The sequence below is a fragment of the Mauremys reevesii genome, linkage group 8 (genome assembly GCF_016161935.1).
Source record: "Mauremys reevesii isolate NIE-2019 linkage group 8, ASM1616193v1, whole genome shotgun sequence".
NCBI lineage: Eukaryota > Metazoa > Chordata > Testudines > Geoemydidae > Mauremys > Mauremys reevesii.
The window spans coordinates 74,312,422-74,335,425 of record NC_052630.1 but is presented as its reverse complement, the minus strand read 5'-3'; the positions used below and the strand labels follow the sequence as shown (position 1 = coordinate 74,335,425).

The 23,004-nt window shown below is 40.9% G+C and overlaps 1 protein-coding gene and 1 long non-coding RNA gene across 2 annotated transcripts; one reads left to right on the top strand and one right to left on the bottom strand.

The window, feature by feature from the left end:
- Positions 1-403: 403 nt before the first annotated feature.
- On the bottom strand, positions 404-3,933 carry LOC120370549. The gene is made up of 3 exons (XR_005583794.1): positions 3,850-3,933; positions 2,353-2,418; positions 404-460 (listed from the first exon to the last, which is right to left on the bottom strand). It is a non-coding gene; the product is annotated as an uncharacterized LOC120370549 (long non-coding RNA).
- Positions 3,934-5,756: 1,823 nt separating this feature from the next.
- Positions 5,757-20,369, top strand: RWDD3 (RWD domain containing 3). Its single transcript, XM_039485464.1, has 4 exons — positions 5,757-5,992; positions 12,962-13,449; positions 19,699-19,814; positions 19,912-20,369. Exons 1-4 carry the CDS (start codon positions 5,908-5,910, stop codon positions 20,024-20,026), a joined length of 804 nt encoding a protein of 267 aa, XP_039341398.1. The 5' UTR covers positions 5,757-5,907; the 3' UTR covers positions 20,027-20,369.
- Positions 20,370-23,004: the final 2,635 nt, after the last annotated feature.

Genomic DNA, 23,004 nt, shown 5'->3' with positions numbered 1-23,004 from the left:
GGTTTAAAACACACAAACAAACAACCTCACCGTTCATGCCTTTAAATATCAAAGTCACAAGTCCATTTTAATCTGTTACAGGTCCCCTTTAGAAGGCATTGAAGTCCTATAGGGTAATTCTGTATAGTGGAGAATTATTGATTTAAATGCTAGAGTAAGGGCAGGCAGTTGGATCTGGGATGCTTTGATGGCAAGAAGCTCAAGAAATAATGAGGGTAACCCAAGGAAAGAAATGAGAAACCAGACAAGGAAGGGAAAAGAGAGGACAGCTTTCTTATTATGGCTCCATGGTGAGGGAACTTATCCCAACTGATAGGGCATCAGACTGAAAGTCCAGATACCTGGGTTCTGATTCAGGCTCTATCAGTTGCTTGCTTTGTGAGCTAAAGCATACTTACTATCAGTCCTCTGGAAAATGGGGATAGTGATACTTATCCAGCTCTGCAAAGTTCTTTGAAATCTACGGTAGAAAAGTGCTATATATTACAGCATTGCCAATCCCACATTTTCAAAAATCAGTCAATCCTCAAAAAATCATGAGATTTTTTTTAAATGTGGGGTTCATTTTGTTTTCTAATTTCTTAGCTTTTAGTGTATATGTGGTTCATGTTTTCAAGCTTTTCTCTGCAACCATGAGAGCTAGCAATTTATTATTTAATGAAAGTTGAGATTCTCATTTAGCTTTAAGATAAACAGCACATTGAGATAAAATTGCAAGAGTTGGCAACAGTGGTATTACCTGAAGCATAAGCTTACATTAGTATTGTGCTCTTTTCACAATGGCTACCAAAGTATTTTACAAACAATATACAGGAATGAAATACACTTTTGTGTTGCTATCATAGCTTCTGCTGACATACATTGATAAAATACTGAAGTACAGAACATGCAAAGCACAACATACAAGCACATCTATTCCATACAAACCCTGATATTTACATAACGAATTTATTGTCAGGATTTCAACATGCTTTATAAATCACGATTTATAAATCATTATATAATGTCTAAAACAGCACAGTGGGTGGTAGCTGGGCAGCTAGTGTGCCATGACTGCTTCTTATCAAGATTATCATAATTGTCTCAGTTATCTTGTGCTCCCTTTATTTGTTTTAATTCTCTTGTTCTGTGTCATCATATAGCTAAATTGTAAGCTTCTTGAGTCTATGACAGTCTTTCTGCTAGATGTGTATACAGTGCCTAGCCTAGCCTTTCTGCCTGATTAAAGCCTCTAGTACTACCACAATATAAACAATTGAGGTAGCAGTGAGATATATAGGGAACTCCTTGTCTTGTACTGAAATGCAGCCACCCATCAATTTAGCTAATGTATATTTGCCTGCCCTTGAAATCTTGCCAAATACCATCAGATATTTTCTATATTCTTAGGCATCTTGATCCTTTGTTTCCTTTTCGACAAAAACCAAAATATTCAGTTTCAAAAAACAAACACCATTTTTAAAAAAAATTGTTGTAAAAGTGTTTTTCCATTTGTCATCAATTATTTTTTAATTTCAAATTAATTTTTTTCTGCCAACATTTTTGCTTTGAAAAGACCAATTTTTTTGTCCAAATTTTTTTTGATGCAAATATTTTGACTAGCTCTACTGGAGATAATGCATATGCAGAACTCATCTTTATAATTTTTAGAATGCAAAAAGAAAAATCTCCCTTCATTCTTTATTAAATCTTTTTCACATCTGCCATGGATGTGTCCATTTAAACATTTTATTTACTTTCTTGCCTTTAGCCTTATTTGGGGTAGTTTTATAGGTTTTCATCTAGCTCTCTATAGCTGTGTCCATACTAGATTTATTTGGGAATCTCCCACCATTGCACTAGCTAGCATTAAGTAGTTGTTACAGTGGGAGTATTAATACAGACCATTTGCTAACTCAAAACTCCATGTTATCTAATCCTACACAGAACAAGTCTATATGGTAAAAATGACTGTGCTCTGTCACCATTGCTACAGTAGAGGTTGTAGGATCTGCACTATTCCTGATGCAACAGTAGGAGATTTTCCAACAAATGCTATGGTAGACAAATTAATGTGGTGTATATCAATCACTGTGTGTATTGGGAAAGTGATAGAAGAAATGTTTTGTCAATTAGTAGAATTTAATGGTTGCCTAGAAAGTCTGGGAATGACATGTGCACAACAGGTTTATTTTTCCTAACATAAATGGCAGTATAAATAATACAGTAGTATATTGAGTTCATTGAGAAGTACAATGTCTGTCAGGTAGATATTAATAAGTACTTTTTAAAGTTAAAATCAAAGTTTTTTTTTAAATGTATAATGTGCAGTTGGTTTTTCATCTGTAACTTTATTGTTATAAAGAGACTTACAAGTGCTTGTTGTTATGACATCTCATCTGAAGCTGTAAAATAAGCTCTTCCAAACTGCTGAAGCATCTGTGTGGAAATTGTAAGCAATATATTCATATCCTGGATGGATTAGGTAACTTGTGGTTTCTCATTTCAGCTAAGGCTACAAATACCATATGTGTTTACCATATGTTCTCTGGCTTTGTCCCAACAACAGATTACATGAGATCTTCATGCATTTTTTATATCAGAGAGTAATGGAAAGCTTTCCTTAAAAATGCATTCTTTATTCTGTTAGCCACGTTTGCATAGCACTCCACAATGTTGTCATAAAGCAACCATGCTATTATTAAAAGATAAAATCCAACAAGTGAATTCTGATTCTGATTCAGTACTTAGGCACGAGTAACTTTACATAGGCAACTAGTCCTTTTGAGCTCATAGTTATACTCATGTAAAGTTACTCATGTGTTTGTCAGAACAGAGTCTAATAGTTCCCATATCTGTGCTCATTATAAAAAGATACTGGGGCCAGAGGGTGGAGGGGAGATAAGGGGTAGCATTTTCCCAAAGGGTTGGGAAGGATTAGAGGAACTGTTTCTGAAGCAGCAGCCCATATTCTGGTGTGATTAGTGCGTGTGCTGTAGAGGGTGGGGGACATAGGTCAGGGCCCTGCAGGAAACCAGGATCAAACCAAGTGGAACCCTCCCTAGTTATACAGAGAATCTTACTCCTCAATGCTTCTTTCATCCCCACATCTCAGCCATCCAAGTTACAATGCTATTATTGGTTCCTAATCAAGATCTGTGTTCTGTGACCCCTAAAAAGGGAAAGATAATGACACTTTGCGCATAATGAATGAAATCCCTCTTTTACATGTTTTTTAGGCATGCCTACAAAGAGAAATGGAGCATATGGACCACCTGTTCCCTGGCAGTCCACTGTAGCAAGGCCACCCTCCTTTCAATTTTGTACAGGCAGCCTGTATGGAGAATAAGTGGAGAAGCTGGTGGTAAATATATGGAGTGCAACATTCCATGCTGCTCTTTCCTCTCCAGCTGGGTTCCTGCTGCTCTGCTGTGGGTTCCTCTTCAAGTCAAATAATTTGGGGGACTAGAGAGGTCTAAAATGCCCTTTATGTGTTCACAATAATGAGTGATGATGCAGCCTCTAAGTTGCTGGGGCAGGTGATCACAGTGTAGGACAATGCCCTTTTTTAAACAGCCCTGGGAAGATCAGAGTCTTGCCAAAGTTGTTGGTGTTTATGTATTAAGGCCCAAATGCTGTGCGCTGTGTGTGGAAAATATTACCACTGTCAGAGTAAAATCCATTTTATGACAGGATGCCAGAGCTGTTTTAAGATAGACTGAGTCAAAAGAACTGAGGAATTTTGAACTATTTCTCTTGTGTTGCTGGGAAAGCATCCCTTTGAAGAAGTGAGTGCAGTTAATGATATTCTATCAAACATCATAATGTTTGAAGAATTTTTAAAAAAGAGGAAAAGAGATCTTGACTTACAGTTTAATAATAATGGAATATGAAGGCTTGGCTGTACTGTAGAAGTTCATTTCACATTTAAATGTTTAGCAATCTTACCAGTCTGTGAATACAAGAAAATTTATTACATTAAGATGGAATTTAGATCTTTGACATGAAGCTGATATTTTCATACTATGAGAAATATCAGGCTGACATTATACTATCTTATTTGATGAATTCCAAATATCAGAGTGCAGTAACTTATTCATGGGGACCTCAATGTCTTGTGATAGTGTCAATTTAAAAGACATTTACATTGACTTATTTTATTTAAACATGTAAAATGGAATATGCAAAGTGGATTAGGAAAAGGGAAAAAAAACTGGTGGCAAGAAAGTTCTTAATAACAGAATGAGGCGATTTTAAGGCTAATTTCCACAGATGCTTTCCTGACAGCTTCAGGAACTACCTAGCAACTCTTCTGACAGCTTCAGTCCTGTTTTTTTTCCACACTATTTCACTCATTTTCAGTTCAGCCTCCCAATATTTCTTTATTATTTTAACAGGATTTAAGGAATTAAAAATAGCAGCAGGTTTATTTTGCAGTTTTCAAAAACTGCTTTTAATTTTTTTTTTAAAAAGGGCCCCACTGATGTCAGTTTTTGTATAATCTTTATAACATCCTGCCACAATGGAGTGTGGAAACTTTTAAATACAGACAATATTTAATGCTATCTTATTGTTCATCATACTACCTTGGTGTTATCTGATTTATATCTATGAGAGAGAATTTAGAGGGTCCTTCTCTAGACTTTGACCATTAGAGAGGAAGGATGGTCTTGAGATGAAGATTCTAAATTGGGATTTAAAAGATGTAGGTTCAATTCTAGGCTCTGCCTAGACTTGCTGTGTGATCTTGAACAGGTAATTTCCTCTCTTTGCACCTGTTTCCCATCTGTAAAAAGAAGATAATTTTCCCACCTTGTCTGTTTAGATTGTAAATTCTTCAGGTACTCTCTCTATATAGTACAGCATAATGGTTTGGTTCACTAAGTGCCAATGCAATACAAACAATAATATTTGGAATTAATAGTTTTAGAAGAATTTTGTTAATGCTTTCACTATGTTAATTAAAGGCAACATTTAAAAAAAAAGGAAATAAGTCTATGAAAACTGACTGTCTCTGCCCAGGTGGTTCAGCACTAAATACAGGGAAGTGTCCATTCCGATGGGGGCAATTAGAAAAGCATTCACTGACACCAGTTGGCTGCTTGATATCGGATGTCAGAGCAGTTTAGGATTCCCAGACTGTAATTAATCTCTGAGGCAAAAGTGCCAGGAGCACTGCAGTACTATTCCCCCTCACTGGAAATGTAACTATAGGATTTGCTACCAGATAAACACTATAACCCCCTGCGTTGACTATTTATTTTTATTATTACTGTTTGGCTTTGTTAACTGACTAAGCCTCACGACACTCCTGTGAGGTTGATACATTTTTTTAATCCCCGTTTTAGAGAAGAGTAGCCTGAGGCCCAGAGAGGTCAATGAATTTGTCCAAGGCCAACAGCAAGAAGGTGGCGGAGCTGAAAACCGACGGCAGGAACCGGCTCGCACAGTCCTTGACACTAAGCACGAGGCGGCACTTCTAAGGACAATTGTTGGGTGCTGCTCGCTGCGGACTTCACGGAGCCGCTCGGCTGGGAGGGGACCCGGGCACGGCCTAGGCCTCTCTGCCCGGAGCGGGGCTAAAGCACGTAACACGTGAGCTGGTTTGTTCCAAACAAGGGCCATGGAAGGCGCTGTGCGGTCCGCGAGCCCGTTGCCTTGGAATCCCGCCTCTGGCGGGGCGGGCCCTTGCACCGAGACCCGCGCGGTGACGTGCCGAGGGGAGCGGCTCGCTCCGTCCGGCGGGCTCGCTGACCTGCGGCGGCTGCGACAGGAGTGGAGGGGCCGGGGCCGGGGCGCCCCCTGGCGGCCGCGGGCCCGGCTCACGCCGCAGGGCGGAGGCAGGTTCTAGTGACGGCGGAAGTGGGAGCGGCTTGTGCAGCCCGCCCCGGCCGGCAGCGGAGCGCTTGGCAGGGGCCGGTGGCCGCCATGTCGGCGCTGGCCCTAGAGGAGCTTTCGGCCCTGACGGCTATTTACTGCCAGCGGGATGAGTGCGCGGTGCTGGCCGTGTCAGGTGACTGTCGCGGCCGCAGGCGGGGCTGCTGTGCCGGCTGCAGGGCGCTGGAGCCGGCCGACCGCCCCCGTGGCCCGCCCCGGAGCAGCGCGTGTCCCGTGGGGCGAGGCTGGGTCGGGCCGCTTGGCAGCGTTTATTTCCGCAGCCCCCTGGTCCCCTCCCCGCAGAGATGCCACTTTGCCCGAGGCCGAGCAGCCAGTAGCCCCTGACGGCTAGGCAGCACTTCGTAACAAGCCCCCCTCTCCCTCCTTCCTCGCCTCTTTTCCTTCCTTCCCTACCTACTGACCTGGCTCCTTAGCGGTTTGTGTCAGTGGGGATTTCCTATGGGTTGTAGTGGGTGGGTGAGTGGGTCAGTGAAGGGGGGATGGGGCAAAGGTGGTGGGTGTCTAATCCGGCCGGTATTCAGCATAGCGCCCCCTTTCCCTCCCAGTTCTAGGCAGACCTATGGCAAGTCTGTCCTGAATTCAGGAGTCCCATCCTGTGCAGGATGGAGCGCTGGCCTGTGGTAAGCATTGTCAGACGAGTGCTAAGGGATACCTCGGGGGTCTTCTCCCCTGGAAAACTGGTACCTTGTTCCTTTAACTCCTTGCTGTTCTGTGGCAAGTGGTCCATCTACCCCTGTATCCTGCCTGTGGCTGGTGCCAGATGCTTCAGAGAGAATGAAAAGGACAGTTACAGAGTGATCCATCCCCGGGGCCCAGCTTCTGGGCACCCAGAGCATGGGTTGTATTTCTGGCCATCTTGGCTAATTACCATAGATGGACTTGTCCTCCGTCAACTTTTCTAATTCTTTTTTGAACCCACTTATACTTTTGGCCTTCACAACATCCCCTGGAAATTAGTTCCACAGGTTGACTGTGTGTTGTATGAAGAAATACTTCTGTATGTTTTAAACCTGCTGCCTGCTAATTTAATTGAGTGACCCCTGGTTCTTGTATTATGTGAAGTCATAAAAAACACTTCCTTATTTACTTTATCCATACATACCATTCATGATTTTATAGACCTCTATCATATTGCCTCTTAGCTGTCTCTTTTATAAGATGAACAGTCCCAATTTTTTTAATATTCTCAAATGGAAGATGTTCCATACCCCTTAATGATTTTCATTTTTTATCGCGTGTACTATCAGTTTAATATTGGATGCACTTTCTCTCCGCGTCTGTGCTGTCAGGGCAATAGACTGGATGATCTAAGAGGTCTCTAGTATCTATGAAAATTAAAAACCTTTCCATAATGTACCCTCACAGCAAGCACTACCCTTGCATCTTACCTGTCTCCTAGCATCTGCTTGTGAGCTGAGCTAAGCATTCTTTTCTGCTGCCAGCCACCTCTGAAGAGCCCTAGACTCCTCTGTGGTGCTTTGCTGAAGTTCACTATTAGACTACTAAACAGTACTAATGCCCATAAAATATGCATCCAATACGTTGGCAAAACACTTAGCTTCTCTGGACTGCAGCATTATAAAATGCGTCACTATCAGAATTTGCTTCCTATAGAAAATTCTGACAGCTTAGTCTATTTTTGCATGCTTTCCCATCACAAAAAATGCTACTGTAAATAACTCATTTAATCTCTTGCCTTTTATTAGTGGTAGCAAATTCAGAAAGGTGTCTTTTGCCTGTCAATTTCCTCCCATGTATCTTTACTGTTTGCATCTTTGGCACAGGGCAAATTCTAACGGGTGTCACTCTCCTGTCACAATTTGCTATCTCCTCTAGTTCCCAGCATTGGACCTGCATTCAGTAAATAACAATAGGTGAATGACACCAATCAGAATTTGCTACCTGCCAGTAGAAAAGTGTAACTAACCTGATAAGCAGTTATACCTGAGATAAGTAACAAGGCTTGGAGGCCACATAGGGTTGTATAATGTTTAATAGATGGTAGCTATCACTATGCACATGGGGCTTGAATCTCAATCACTCCCACCCTACACTTGGTGCAGCAATCACAAGTATCTTTGTGCATGTTTGTGTTCCCCATATTCTTGAACTGCATGGCATCTGCTTGGTGTAAGTTAGACCATCCTCAGGGCTTCTGTAATATATGGTCTGTTTCCCAGGGCTCCATATGGGTCCTGGAGAAGCAGAGAATAGCCGTAGTGTGGTGCACTCTGGTCAGGCCCCCTGTGCTGGAGGCTTGGGAGCAGGGTAAATGTAGAGCCATTACACTAGTTCTGTTAGAGCAGCCAGGGTGGCCCCTAAATGTAGGATATTCTCAGGGGGCCATTTTTACCCACGTGAAGATCTGCTGGAGTGATAGAAAGGGGCCTACCCTACAGTTACAATCAGAGCTGCAGGACCCTGTTTAAAGAAGACCATAGCTTTATCCCCAAACCATGATCGATCAAGCCTTAGAGTTTATCTACAAGCATACTTGGACTGAAATAACTTAACTGGTTTTAATTTATGTCTTTGTTATTTTGGTGCAAGTTTTTGTGTGGATGCCTTAAAGAAGAGCTCCATGTAGCTTGAAAGTTGTGTCTTCCACCAACAGAAGTTGGTCCATTAAAAGATATCACCTCACTTACCGTGTCACTTTTGGTAGATTAAAACCACTAGCTTTCTAAGGTTTAACAATGATGTTCTTAAGATGCAAAAGATGTTTCTTATTAAAAATGATGTGTTTATTAATTTAAATGAGCTAATTAGTATGTCTCTCTTACTTTACATGCCTCTTTGAAAGGATTAGTATTACAGATAGAACTCCATAATTTACTGGTTAATCCACTGTCTTCTTTCTAGTTTTAGTAATCTTGCAATAAAAATATATGTACATATTCAAAGCTTGTACTTTTGTATGTAGTTTCTGGGTTAAAAATGGAATGTATGTGTTGCATACAGTGTCTTTTGGCAGGGGAGGAGGGGATCTCTCTGGCTGACATGGAACAAAAAAAATAAATCTGAAGTATGCCAGAGCTTAATTTACTGATAAGCATGCTAGGTGTAGGGGGGAAAGGTAAGGAGGATGTGTTTAAAAAAAACTGTATTGGGTTCAGTTTTATTAGCACATTAAATTTAATCAGAATGGTAATATGCTGCTCCTTATTTCAGATATCACATTCTGATATGAAGTCAACTCAGGTGCTGTAGTTTGTGCAAACATAGGAATAGTTTCTGTAGAATCCATTTGTAAAGGGTGCTGATCATTTGCTGTCTTTGTGCTGCAAGCAGTCTGCAACTTGAATGTATAAAAGGGCCAATATCATGCTTAAATCAACTTAAATATACTTAGATTTTTTTTAAAATTCTAAGACCATAAAGATTTTGCACCAGTCCTCTGTTTAAAAGTAAGTGCCTCCAGCAGACGTAAATGAATGTGGCTGGTTTTTAATGCCCTTTTTCATGATGGCTCGGAACAATATACCTCTAGATTTGCTGCTGTGCTGCTGCTTTCAGATTAGTTCACCATCACAGCAATGTGTTTCCCACAGTGAAAGGTGTGAGATTGTTGCAGATTTAAGGATGTGATCGCTGCAGCATGAGATTCTTGCTAGAGGGGTAAAATTGGCTTGTCTGTCTCCCTATCAGTTACTTCTGAGTCATTGAGATCTGGGACCACAAATTAGTGAAAAAAACGTGATAGGATTACCAGAAAGGCAACATCTTTTTCTGTTGCAGTAATTAAACAGGAAATGAATTTTTCTCCAATTGATTTTAGTGTCTGAGTTTTAAAATTCACTGGCAACACTGTTAAGTAAGATGGTGCAAAGAGAGGAATATAAAAATGCTTAGTACGGTTACGGGCAAATACAGCCTTCACATTTGCTGGCAATGCACCTGTTATGCTGACAGAGGCTAGAGTGAGAACATTGTGCAGGTTATCCCATGTGCAATACAGAGCTAAAGTATGTGCCAGGTATCTGTGTGGCAGTACACAAGATGTTGGGGGCACTGGGAGGCCAGTGGTAAAGCTGGAGAATCTGCTGCTAGATGGATCTTCCTGTCATCTTCCCAATGAGAAGGCTGTGTAGAGACTCCATAGCAGAAATGTGGGCTATGTGAGGATTCCTCCCCCTCCATGTCAGCCCAGGGAGTTTGGATATTAATGATGAACTCTCATGCTTTGTTATGAATATAATATAAATTGTTTCAGTCAGAAAGCAAAGTGGGGAGGACTGTGTGACTCAAAGATTGGAAATGGAATATAGAGCCCTTTTCTTGTAGTGTACTAGTTTGAGTCTGACCTAAGGTGGTAATGACCAAGTAATTACCATTGATTGCTATTTAGTGATGTGTGTGAGACAAAATGATGATCTCATTATAGTTCTGAGTGACCAGGTGTCCATGTTATACAAAACTACCATCACAGTTACTTAGATTGTAATTACACATTATAGTATTTAGACTAAACTCTTCAGAGCAGGGTTTGTCCTGTGTGTATATGTATGTACAGAGCCTAGCCTAGTGCTACTACAAAACAAATATTTTTCCCTATTAACTTTTTATGAAATTATATGTATACAGAGAGAGAACAGACACATGTAAACTATACACAAACTTTGCACAATAATAAAACTAATAATAATGGGCAATTTCAGCAGAGAGGCCAAGGACTGAATGGGCATGAATGCTGAACTAATCTCTTACCCTGAGAAGCAATCTCTCTAGGTCAGGGTTGAGGTCCATTGGCAGGGTTCTGGGCCAACAATTGCTTGGCCAGTGGGCTGCTGCCTGTAGAGGGAGAGCCTGGATGTGTCTACGATAGGCATAGATCTGGAGACTTTAATCTGCTCTCAGCCTGCACCTTTCATGAACACTAAATTTGCTTGTTTGAATGTGAACGAGGAATGGGCTGTTAAATGGGAGTTAGATGCCTAAATGCCTTTAAAAACTTTTCCTTAATGCCCACAGGCACTTTTTAAAATCCTGGTATTAGTACTGAAGTGCCAAACAAACTGTGAGCATAAGCTGGTGCAATTCAGCGGATTTGCATCTGCTGCTGCCACTGGTGGATTTGGCACTGTGTTTTTATTCGGAATGAGGATGACTGAGTGTGTTTGGAGACCTTTCTGAATGTAATGTTAATGTTTGGTATGAAGGGCGTGGTTATTTTATTTTATTTTATTTTATTTTAGACTACAGTGTTACAGAGGGTTCTTCATATGAACAAGGATGAGGCTTTGGAAACAAAACTCTGGCTGATCTCTTAAAAGAGTGTCCAAATCATTTTCAGGTTGTTTCACTTATTAAACAGGGCTCAACTGTTATGTTATAGAGGGCACCTGAAGTTAGTTGGCAGTGTCAGCAATGACAATTAGACATTCTTAAACTGCCTATCATGTAAGGAAAGTAAAACAAGGGTGCTGAGAAGGCAAGTCGCTTCAAAAGAATTCATCTGAAACTTGTCAGCTTTACTCTGCCTTTCAAATCTGTCTCCTCTTGCCCTCATTTTAAAAAACAACTTGACATTTTAGTAACTTTTTAAAGAAATGGGGTAAAGTATTTGGAATACATCAAAAGGTTGAAGTGGAGATGATCTGAGGAAGAACTTCTTTTATTAAATATCCTCTTTTTCTCTTATTACTGTGTAGCCAGATTAGGTCTTTGTCCCCCTCTTTTTATGTAATTAAGTTTTGTTTTATTTCTCTTTGAGCCATATCTTAATCAAAAAAGAGTTTTATAATAGAAATAAATGTATATGCAATTTCCAATTTTACTGCCTTTGTTTATGTGATTTATTATGTGACAGTCAGTTTTAGACTTCTGTGGGAATCAAACTGTAATGCTGCTGAGAGTCATTTTATCCCATCTCTAGCATGGCATCATTTTATCACAACTTTAGCATGGAGCATGGTCTGTATGTTACTTACTAGAAAATGTCCCTTTATAACACTTCAAGTATGATTTTTACTTTAAAATATTTCCAGACCAAAAAAACCCCCACCAAACCCACCCAGCCAACCAACAAAAAACTATTTTGAGGGTGTTAAGATTGAGAATATGTACAAGTAATTTTGGGAAAAATGCATTGCAGAAATGTTGTTCTTATTCTCCCAAACCAATTCAGAGCTAAGGCTGAACTTTAAAGAAATCGAAATGTGTTAAGATATGGAAACACACAGTTAGGACACTCAAAAAACCTTAACTCTTCCCTGTAGTGACATCAACCAACAATCATATGATTATGATGGAGGTATTTTAGTGTTTGTCAGTCCAGATGAGATTAAATTGATTTTTGAAGATCTGTTCAATATTGTTTTCTTATGTTGTCACTACAGAGCAGAGTTAAAGTTGTTCGGGTGCCTAACTGTCCAACTATACTGAAGACTATAGTTTTGCATAAGTACAACTGTGGATAGAATTTGGCCTTCAGAACCTTTATTACTCACGATGAGCCACAAGCCAAGCTTGACTTTTGAATCCAAGAAAGAGTTTGGAAAAAACACCTTTTAACTTGTAAATTGAGAAAATTTGGTCTGGAAGTCGCTGAGAACATGGAATCCCACAGTATTATTTTTAGTGTAGAACTGTTCTTTAAGGGTGGAATCTTCACCCTTGGTACTCACCATTGGCCTAACCTCACTCCCACTGAATTTGATGGTAAAACTCTTATCAGCTTTGGTAGGAGCAGACTTAAGACAATGCTGAGAGCTTTTGAAAAAAAAACCTTTATTTCAGTTGCCCTCATTGTTGCTCCCCAGGTAAAAATTTTTACTTGTGAGAAAATCCTTTGTGTTATTGACTTGTCAAGACTTAAAAGGAGGAAAAAGTTGTCACACTCTTTTTTAGAATATGTTAATAACTTTCCTTCTAGAATGGAATGCAAATATTTTATTCAGGATTCTATGTAAGCAAGAGACTTACAGCTTAAGTCACGAGTTGTAAGAGACTTCAGAAATTTTCTGTGAAGAATATCAGTCACTTGAATTGAATTTTTTTAAGAAAGAAAATAATATATTAACTTATGTGCTACTGAAGTTTGTAATTTATATGCAGTTTATGATTATTTTTGGATGCCTTCCAGAGACAGATGGAATCACATTAAGAATTCAAACCAGCGTGAAAGGACTTTTGGATTCAGATATACTGTTAAAGCTGTCATTTCACTTGCCGGTCAGTTATCCCTCAAGCCTGCCGAATATCTCTATTAATTCAGAACAGCTTACACGGGCACAGTGTAAGGATGTGAAAGAAAGATTACTTGAGCAAGCCAAGAGACATCTTTCTGAACCTATGGTACATGAGCTGGTCCTCTGGATACAACAGAATATTAAGCACATCATTGGGCAATCAGAAACTTCAGTTTGCAATGAAAAAAGTACTTTGTCAAGATGCATAAGTACAGAGGATGGTATATGGACTATCCTTTTGCATTTAGATCACATGAGAGCTAAGACAAAATATGTCAAAACTGTGGAAAAATGGACTTCAGATCTAAGGCTGACTGGAAGACTGATGTTTATGGGCAAGATAATACTGATTCTTCTGCAAGGAGACAGAACCAGCATTAAGGTGCAAAAACATTGAATGTTGACTAGTCAAATTGATTTACTGCTTAGAGCTGTGTGTCTGAATAGAATACCTTGTGTTTGTTTTTCTAACATTGCCAATTTTGGAAGCAGGTTGACTGATCATTACGGGTATACATAGGCCCAATCATTTCTTTATTCCTGCAAGCTCCAGTTTTCTTTCAGTGGCTGTCTTTACCTCATCTTTCATCATCACTAATCCGAAAAGTCTTGGATTATAAATTCTGGGGTGTTTTTTTTAAAAAAAACAAAAAAAAACCAAAAAGCATCTCTAAGGCCAATAGGAGTTTTGTACTTTCAGGGGCGGAAGGGAGGATATCTTAAAATGACTGGAAAATTACAAAAAGATACTGTGTTTTGATCAAATTTTAAAGTTGTTTTTTCCATTGGTAAAGAGGTGTGGAGGAATATGATATAAAAGAGGGATCGGCAACCTTTGGCAAGTGGCTCTCCAGGGTAAGCACCCTGGCGGGCTGGGCCGGTTTGTTTACCTGCCATGTCCGCAGGTTCGGCCAATCACGGCTCCCACTGGCCATGGTTCGCTGCTCCAAGCCAGTGGGGGCTGTGGGAAGTGGTGCAGGCCAAGAGATGTGCTGGCCGCAGCTTCCCGCCACCCCTATTGGCCTGGAGTGATGAACCGCGGCCAGTGGGAGCTGCGATCGGCCGAACCTGCAGACGTGGCAGTTAAGCAAACCGGCCTGGCCCGTCAGGGACTTTCCCTGAACAAGCGGCTGCCCTAGTTTGAGAACCACAAACCGGCCCGACCTGCCAGGGTGCTTATCCTGGTGGGCCGCGGGCCAAAGGTTGCCAATCCCTGATGTAAAATGACTGCATGAGTTCATGATATCTGTGAAAAGTAAACACCACCTTAAAAATATAGACTTACACTCAGCGGAATGGAACTATTATTTCTTCTTTGATTGATTGTTTGCCCCTAAGTGTAGTACACTTTTGTTCCTTCAGGTTGTGCATGCACTGAGGGCTGGGGATGTTTCTCTAGCAGTGTCCATGTGGTCTGTGCATGCACCACAGCTCTCATTGTGCTCTTCACCAAGGGAATAAAGGGGGTTGCCAGACCACCACCTTAATTCCTTTTTACCACTTGTGCTCTAGGATGGAGCTCCAGTGTTTGTGCTGACTACTTCATCTTTTTCCTGTTCAAAATACTTTTAAAATTCTTCTTAGCTAGTTTTCTTAATGTAGTTCATTAGGAGATAGTTCTAAGGGTTGGTTCCCTTGGGAATCCCCCTTTGAGTTGTGGAGCCATTTTCCATATCTGCCCTGCCCCAACCTTCCAACAGTTGTGGGAAGTATGCTAAGGATCTTCAGCTTTAGGAGCTACGATATGTGCTACAAGTCATTCCCAGTCACAGACTATCCCAACACTTGTCTGTACTGCCTGGGGGAAGAGCACATCCTTTCCAGGTGCAGTATCGGTAGGTGGTTCATGAGTAGGACTAAACAGTCCAGGAAGTTTTGGTGCTGCAAGTTCCTGATGGAGTAAGCCATGAAGGCGGGAGCAACCTCTTAGTGGGGAGACCCCCATATGACTGCCTGAAGAAGGCAGGAGTGGCCCCTCTTCTTCTTTTTCTTCAGTTCTGAGTCATTCCAAGATCTCTGCTTCCCCACCCCCACTTCCCTGGCTCTGAGAGACTCTGGAGAGCAGGGCCAGGGCAGATGGGGGGTAGGGGTGGGATGGGGAAGGGAGACATAAGTGCTCTCATAAGGACAAGAGGGAAGGTTCCCCATCTAAGTCCTCTAAAAAGAGGCCGAAGTCCCTGTCCCATACCAAGTCATTGGATGCTTTGTGCTCCATAGCAGGGCTTCTTCTAAGGGCAAAACCGCAGCATCCACTGGTACCGGGGCTGCTGCTTCAGCACCAAAACCCTTGTTGGTACTGTTGGATAGGGCATCCTCTTTGGAAATCTGAGCGGTCGAGACATCTTTATCAACTCCAGTTTGCCTCCTGGGTCTAGAAGACCTACTGCTTCTGGAACCAGAGTCACCGCCCCCTCTCTAGGCCTTAATGGCTGGAACCAGGACTCCAGCCAGTACTAGTTATCAGTTCAGTACACTTTTCCATCCCTGCCCTCATGCAGGGATTTGAGCTAGACTGTCTTTGGTACTGTTAGCGAATAGAAGCAGGCCATCTCTGCCTCCTCTGGTACTGAAGGCTCCCCTGCTGGATCCAGGATCAGAAACTTTGGAATTGGAAGAGGACTACGATAGACATCATGCCCAGAGAGGCTTCTTGAGGGGATTCAGCCCAGCAGAAAACTCAGAATTGTAAGCAGGCTGAGGAATACTCCCTTCTCCCAAAGGGGTCAGGCCTCTTAGCTTCTTTCTCATGCAGATTAGACCTGGATTGTTTCTGTCTAGTATTCTTGGTGGCCACTGACACCATCAAGGAGTTGGGAGATGGATGAAAGAATAAGAATTCTAATCCATTCAGTGGTACAAAATACCTTTTTTTCAGCCTGCTTGGACAATGATGGACTTATGGCCACTGTATGTCTGAGGGCCTTGGCAGGTTCGAGGATGGCCTTGTTGATAGGAAGAGCCATTCTGCTTGGACCTAAACTATGTAAAATGTCCAGCAATTTGTGTTATGCTTCCTGGACCTCTTCCAGAGGAATCTGAAGTGACTGCCGTTCTGTTAATTAAGTCCTGAAAGGCTTTGGGATAGTCATGGTGCAGCAGGGAATTTAGAGTCACCACGTCATCAGAGCTAGAAGAGGACAAAGTCACAGAAAGATTCTCTCCCTCACTCCTCTTCTTCATGCTGCTGGAGTTGTGGCTCTTGAAGAGGTTGATAAAAATCCTACTCTACTCTGGAAGCCCTAGAGTCCCTCAGGTTTTCAGTATTATGGGGTTGATATATTGGACTGCTACCCTTGAAACCAGTGTTTGATGGGACTTTTGAGAGCTGCGCACCAACTGTCCCTCTAGATCTACACAACCGCTCTGGTTTTTCCCCTCCCTCTGGAGGCTGACTTTCCTACTGCTTATCCATCTGGACAGAAATCACAGTGGACAAATGGGTGCTAGAGGTCATCTCCTCAGGGTACATCATCCAGTTCTGTTCCCTGCCCAACCTCATCCCACCCTCTTCAGGGACCCCTGTCACCAGAGGATTCTTCTGCATGAGGGAAAATGGCTCTTTGAACTGGAGGCAATAGAACTAGTACCTCCAGCAGCAAGGGGAAAAAGGGATTCTACTCAAGGTACTTTCTTGTCCACAAGAAAACAGAGGATGGAGACCCATTCTGGACCTCAGGGAACTGAACAAGTGTATCCACTGTGTAAAGTTCAGGATGGTGACCCTGTCATCTGTTATCCCATCACTAGATCTAGACAATTGGTTCACAGCCCTCAGTCTCTTTTGTCTACTTTTATGTAGGCATTCAGCTGGCACACAGGAAATTCCTGAGATTTATGGCCAAACAACAGCACTATCCATACAGGGTCCCCACCTTTGGGCTTTTGACGGCAGTGTGCATGTTTGTTAAGGTATTATTGGTGGTAGCAGCTCACTTTCACTGGCAACAGGCAATGGTTTATTCATACCTAGAAGACTGACACCTAAAGTGCAATCTTACCAGGAAACATGGGATGCAACCAGAATGCTGGACCTCAGAGTGAAGCTGGAAAAGTCCACCCTGGAACTCTTACAATCGATAGAATTCATTGGGACAAGGTTGGGTGCTATTACAGCATACTTGCCAGATGACTTCTTCCTCTCCATTGTCAGGCTCATACAACTCTTTTGAGCTCCAGAATGTCTGTCCAATCCTGCCTTACACTGGTGGGTCATATGGCCGTGAGCACTTATGTGACTCCATTTATGAGGCTTCATCTCAGATGTTTACAAGGCTGGTTACAGTCTGTTTATACTCCAAGCAAGTACAATCTTGACTTGCTTGATATGATTCCCAAAGGGTCTTAGCCTCCCTTATTTCATGGGAGGACAGAGCAAGGGTGTGCGTAATGCAGATAACATTCAACCTACAGCTCCCAACAAGGCCTGTAAGAACAGCTGCATCCTGTTTGGGTTGGGAGTGCACCTCTGGAGGGTCAGGTGGCTCAAAGAACATGGTCCCCTCAGGGCACTATGCTTCATTTCAGTGTGTTGGAGCTAACAGAAGTCAGATTGGCCTGCAAACAATTCCTTTCTTGCATCTGCAGATAGTCAGTCCAGCTACTGTTGGATAACATTATGGCAGGCTGTTATATCAATGAGCCCACTCCTCTCAGCTCTGCAGAGAGGCCATTGCCCTTTGGGACTGGTGTATTCCCATGCAGATTACCCTAACTTCTGTCCACCTTCCAGTGATCCGTAACACCTGGCAGATTGTCTGAGAAGACATTTCTCCACAGAACTTGAGCGGGAGCTGCATGATGTGACTCTGTAGGTGGTGGTCCAGGTGTGGGGTCTTCTATCCCTGGACCTGTTTGTGTCCCATCTGAATCATAAGTGCAAGGAGTTCTGTTCCAGAGGTGGTTGTGGCCTGGGCTCTCTGGGTGACATGTTTCTTATACAACGTTTGGGAGTCTTGTGGTACACACTCCCCGATTCCTGTCTTACCTCGATTGTTGACCAGACAAAATGCAAGTCATCCTTATAGTGCCAGCTTGAGCCTGACAAGTCTTGTACCCAGTGCTTCTGCAACTATCGGCCTGACCTTCTCTCTACCTTCCCCTTATATATCAGCTACTAACCCAGGACAAAGAATGGACTAGCCTTCTCAACCCAGTCATGCTTCATCTGAGGACATAGTATTTGGAAGCTGTTGGAGTTAGAGAGGGCCTTTTCATCTTAAGTCCAGGATATCCTGAGTAGCAGTAGAAAGTACTCTAGCAGGAGATGTTATTAAAGTGAAGTGGAATAGGTTTATGTTGTGTAAACAACAAGGAATTTCCCCTTTTCAGGCTAAGACCCCAGACATACTGGGCTACCTCTTGTCCTTACAATACTTGGTGTTATCCATTTTCTTCCTCCAAGTACACCTGTTGGCCATCAGCATGTTTCATTTTCCAATAGATGTCTACTCTGTATTTTCCCACCCAGCCACTGCCCATGTCCTGAAGGGTTTAAGACTTCCCTCTGGTATCAAAACTGGTACCATCCTGGGACTTGCACCTTATTTTATCAACCCTCACTGCTTCATTTCTGAGGGAGTTCCAAGCATTTAATAATTGTTTTTTTTTAATATTAGTCCAACTAAAAACCTGTGGTGAAAGATTAATAACAGAAGTGTTTCTATCACTTAGAACGCCATGAGCTTATACTGAATGCTTTTGGGATTCTAATCTCCTTGGCCCTACTAGAACAGTGGTTCTCAAATTTTTGTACTGGTGACCCCTTTCACCTAGCAAGCCTCTGAGTGCGACCCCTCCCTATAAATTAAAAACACTTTAAAATATATTTAACACCATTATAAATGCTGGAGGCAAAGTGGAATTTGGGGTGGAGGGTGACAGCTCGCGACCCCCCATGTAATTACCTTGCGACCAGTTTGAGAACCCCTGTGCTAGAACGATGTTTTCCTTTGTGAAGCCCCAGTCCACCAGAGCACTTAAGAATGTGCTTAATTTTAAGCACTATGAGTAATCCTGTCACGTTCGATCAGACTCTGTATACTTCGGATGAGCACTTTCCAAGTTTGTTTGGAATATTCTGAAATAGTCTCTGTGCATGCAGAATAGATCTTTAAGGGGGGAGGGATAGCTAAGGGGGGTAAAAATCTGTCTGGGCATTGGTCCTGCTTTGGGCAGGGGGTTGGATTAGATGACCTCCCGAGGTCCCTTCTAACCTTGGTATTCTGTGATTCTATATCAGGGATCAACAACCTTTCAGAAGTGGTGTGCTGAGTCTTCATTTATTCACTCTAATTTAAGGTTTCGCGTGCCAGTAATAAATTTTAACATTTTTAGAAGGTCTCTTTCTATAAGTCTATAATATATAACTAAATTATTGTTGTATGTAAAGTAAATAAGGTTACTAAAAAGTTTAAGAAGCTTCATTTAAAATTAAATTAAAATTCAGAAACCCCCCATCCCCACCCCGACCAGTGGCCAGGACCCAGGCAGCGTGAGTGCCACTGAAAATCAGCTTGTGTGCCGTCTTTGGCACGCGTGCCATAGGTTGCCTACCCCTGTTCTATATTCTATTTACCTCCAAGATGTTATAGCTGACATTTCATACTCTTGGTTTTTTTTTTTGGTCATTTAGGAATACTTGATTCTTCAGAAAACCTCTAAGGTAGATGTGGACTCAAGCGGAAAGAAATGCAAAGAGAAAATGATTAGTGTACTGTGTGAAACAAAAGTACAGACAGAGCATAAAAGGTATAATTTAGTATTATTGCAGATAGAAAAGCAACTGAACTGATAATTACATTGTGACAAATCTAGGCATATTCATGTGTTTTCTTGTGCAATGTAGGTTTCAGGCATTTGAAGTCAAAGAATATTCAACTTTGGATGAGCTACAAAAGGAATTTGAAGCTGCAGGACTTATTGATCTTTTCTTTGAATTTGTGCCTGCTTTGTTAAAATAAATTTGTAAGAAAACATTGGAATCTTTGATTATAGCAGCAGTTGACTGTAAAAAGTGAGAAGATAAAATGAAATGTTTGAGAACATCTTTAAAGCCGCTCTGCAGCAAAATTCCAAAGAAGAAGACATCTACTTTCAAGAAACAAAAGGCAATTCGCATGTTATGAAAAGATCATGTTTTTGACTGTGCATTGGCTTTTGACAGGAAATGCTGAGTTTAACAGTTGAACTGTTAGGTCAAATATGAAGGATGGTGGGGAAAAATCACCATTCCTTTTCTCCGAGATTCAGTTAGAATGGTATCATCTCCAGTTGTCCTGTAATTAAAGTATATTTGTCAAGATATTTGGTTTCATTCTTCTGTTTTCAAATATATCCTTTATGAAGCTGGTTCTTTAACTTGCACAGCTAGAAAGATCTATTACTTTTGCTAGTCAATAACTTCTAAAAAATCAGCAATAATATGAATATGCATTATAATTAATAAACATGGTTTAAAAATAAAAGCTTAGAATAATTAAAGATAAATACATTTTTGAACCCCCTATAACTTGCCATCCTGAAGCCGCTGCTATGTATCTCCTCCATTTGTGTTACTCCATTAAACATTTTACAATTGATTTAAATAGTAAGGGTTAAAATTCCAATTGTAAAAGTATCAGGATGGAAAAAGCAAGATTGAAACTGGTTTATGATTTTTTTGCTTTGATGCTACACTAGGATGATTGTATCAGGGTTTTTTCCCCCTTAATGGCTGGGGGGCTGGGGCTAGCCAAACCTAATTACCGAATGAGCCACACCTGGGGGAGATTAGGGTGATTGCTCTATAAAGAACAGCAGGAGGCTGCAATGTAGGGGGCATAAGGGAGGTGGCTGGCCCAGTTACAATCATGTGAGCTCAGTGCCGTTGCTGGCAATAAGGCTAGAAATTTTGAAATTACTTGTAAAATTCTTTTCAAAGAGTTGTATAGTTTTATGAGGTGAGACGTTAAATGAACTCTAATTGTTGGACTGTGCAGACCTGTGAGCAGTTAGGGCCTGACCCTATAAGCCAGTTAAGATTGTGCGGACATAAGGGTCCATACTGGCTTATTTATTTCCAGGATAAAGGCATAAAATATTTTCCAAATACCATTTGAATTTAGGGAATGCTATTTTAATAACTCTCATGGTCCAGAATGTATAAAAAGTCTCAAGTTGGGTATTTGTTGACTGGAAAGATGAAGCCATGTTTAATATTTTCTTTAAGGCATGATGATTCTAGATGGTCACTACAACAAGAAATTGGTATGCACTGTTACATGCTTTCTTAGACATCAAACGTCTTTCCAGTTGTGACCATGAATTTCAGAAGTCTAACACATTTTTAATTTGAAATGAACATTCTAAAGAGGACGTTAACATAAAAGCCTAGACAGATAATTGTTTACCTCTTTGGAAATGAATAATAGTTTTGAAGGAACTTATTTAAATTTGTTTGTTAATATTCTTCCAGGGTGTTCAGTATTACAGGAGGAAAGGAGGAAACTTAGAAACTTACTGAAATTGCATGACTTTTCAGCTGTTAATGAACAAGAATTTTAAACATTTCTGGTCTGATGAGTCTAGAAATTCAAGTTTACTACCTAAATGGGCAAGGAGCTTACCTGCTTGTTTAAGTAAGAGAGAATGAAAATCAGGCCAGAATGTTCATCTCTTGCTTTAAACAATATATTTCTATACAAGCAGTTTAGCTCTTTGCCCATTTAGGTATTATACTTGAATTTCTAGACTCTCACTTGTTGGACAAGAAATGTATGCAATTCTAGTTTGTGAATAAACTCCCTTTCACCATCTCTTCACAACACTTAATTGTTAGCACAGAAAATAATTTTCACCAGTTTGTTTTACTTCACTGTAATCTCAGTAGATTCTTAACAATGACCTTTACAAACCCACTTGTGTAACTTCAATTTGTTTTGGTAATAATACTTAGCTCTTCTCAAGTTCAGAATGCTTTATAATCATTATCTATTTAACCTTGCAGCACCCCCTTGACAGAGGTAAGTAAAATCATCCATTGTATAAATTTGGAAGAGCTGGGTCTCACAGCACCCAACAATGGCATTTCATTTGATTGTAGGTCTGATAGTTATTCAAACATGCAGTCTATAATGCTTGCTCACCAGCAACCAAATCCCTTCAGATGTTTCTTGTTTGCTTTATGGACTCACTCAAACCATTTTAAGTCATCTTGTCTCCTTTCTACAGATGGAGAAGCTGATGCATTGAGGTTAAAAGAATTCCCAAAGCCCTAGAAGGAGTCATTATCAGAGGGGATGCAACCATGTTCAGTGTTAGATCACACCTCTCCCTTTAGATGTGTTCCAGAAACCAGTGTTTTAATTTTAATGTTTTAGATTTCAAATGCATAATGGGATGTGACGTGACTTTTTTTTGGAATTCATCAAACTCTGAGTTGTTAGGCAATTTTTATTTAAAAACATTATTTTTATTTCATAGCAAAATCTCTTAACAAGCCTTTCACTGTGTAGTATTTCCAGTATTTCATGCATCAGAAAGCAAAATCTGACCTAAACAGGTTTTAAAAACATTTTCATCTCTTATTTTAAAATGACTCGTTAGGAAAAAGGAAACCCAACTTTATAGCATGGTTACTGTAAGTGTAAATGAGTCTCTGAATTTCTACCTTTTGTGATACAGAATAACAATAAAACATAAGAGCCTAAAAATGTTAAAATAAAAATTGGGTTTATTGTACATGATTGCATTAGCTAGTCCCAATTTAAAAACCAAATAACATGTTGGTGGAATAGGAGACCTTCAGTAGATACAATGAGTAGTCAAATGAGCCTCTGTCCAAAGTCAGAAACTCAGAATACTAAAAGACTAATGGAAATTCATGGTGATAAAGTGAAGTGTTGTTCACTTTTATCTTCACCAGTGCCTTGAGCAACATTAGCAATAGAAGCTTTGCAAT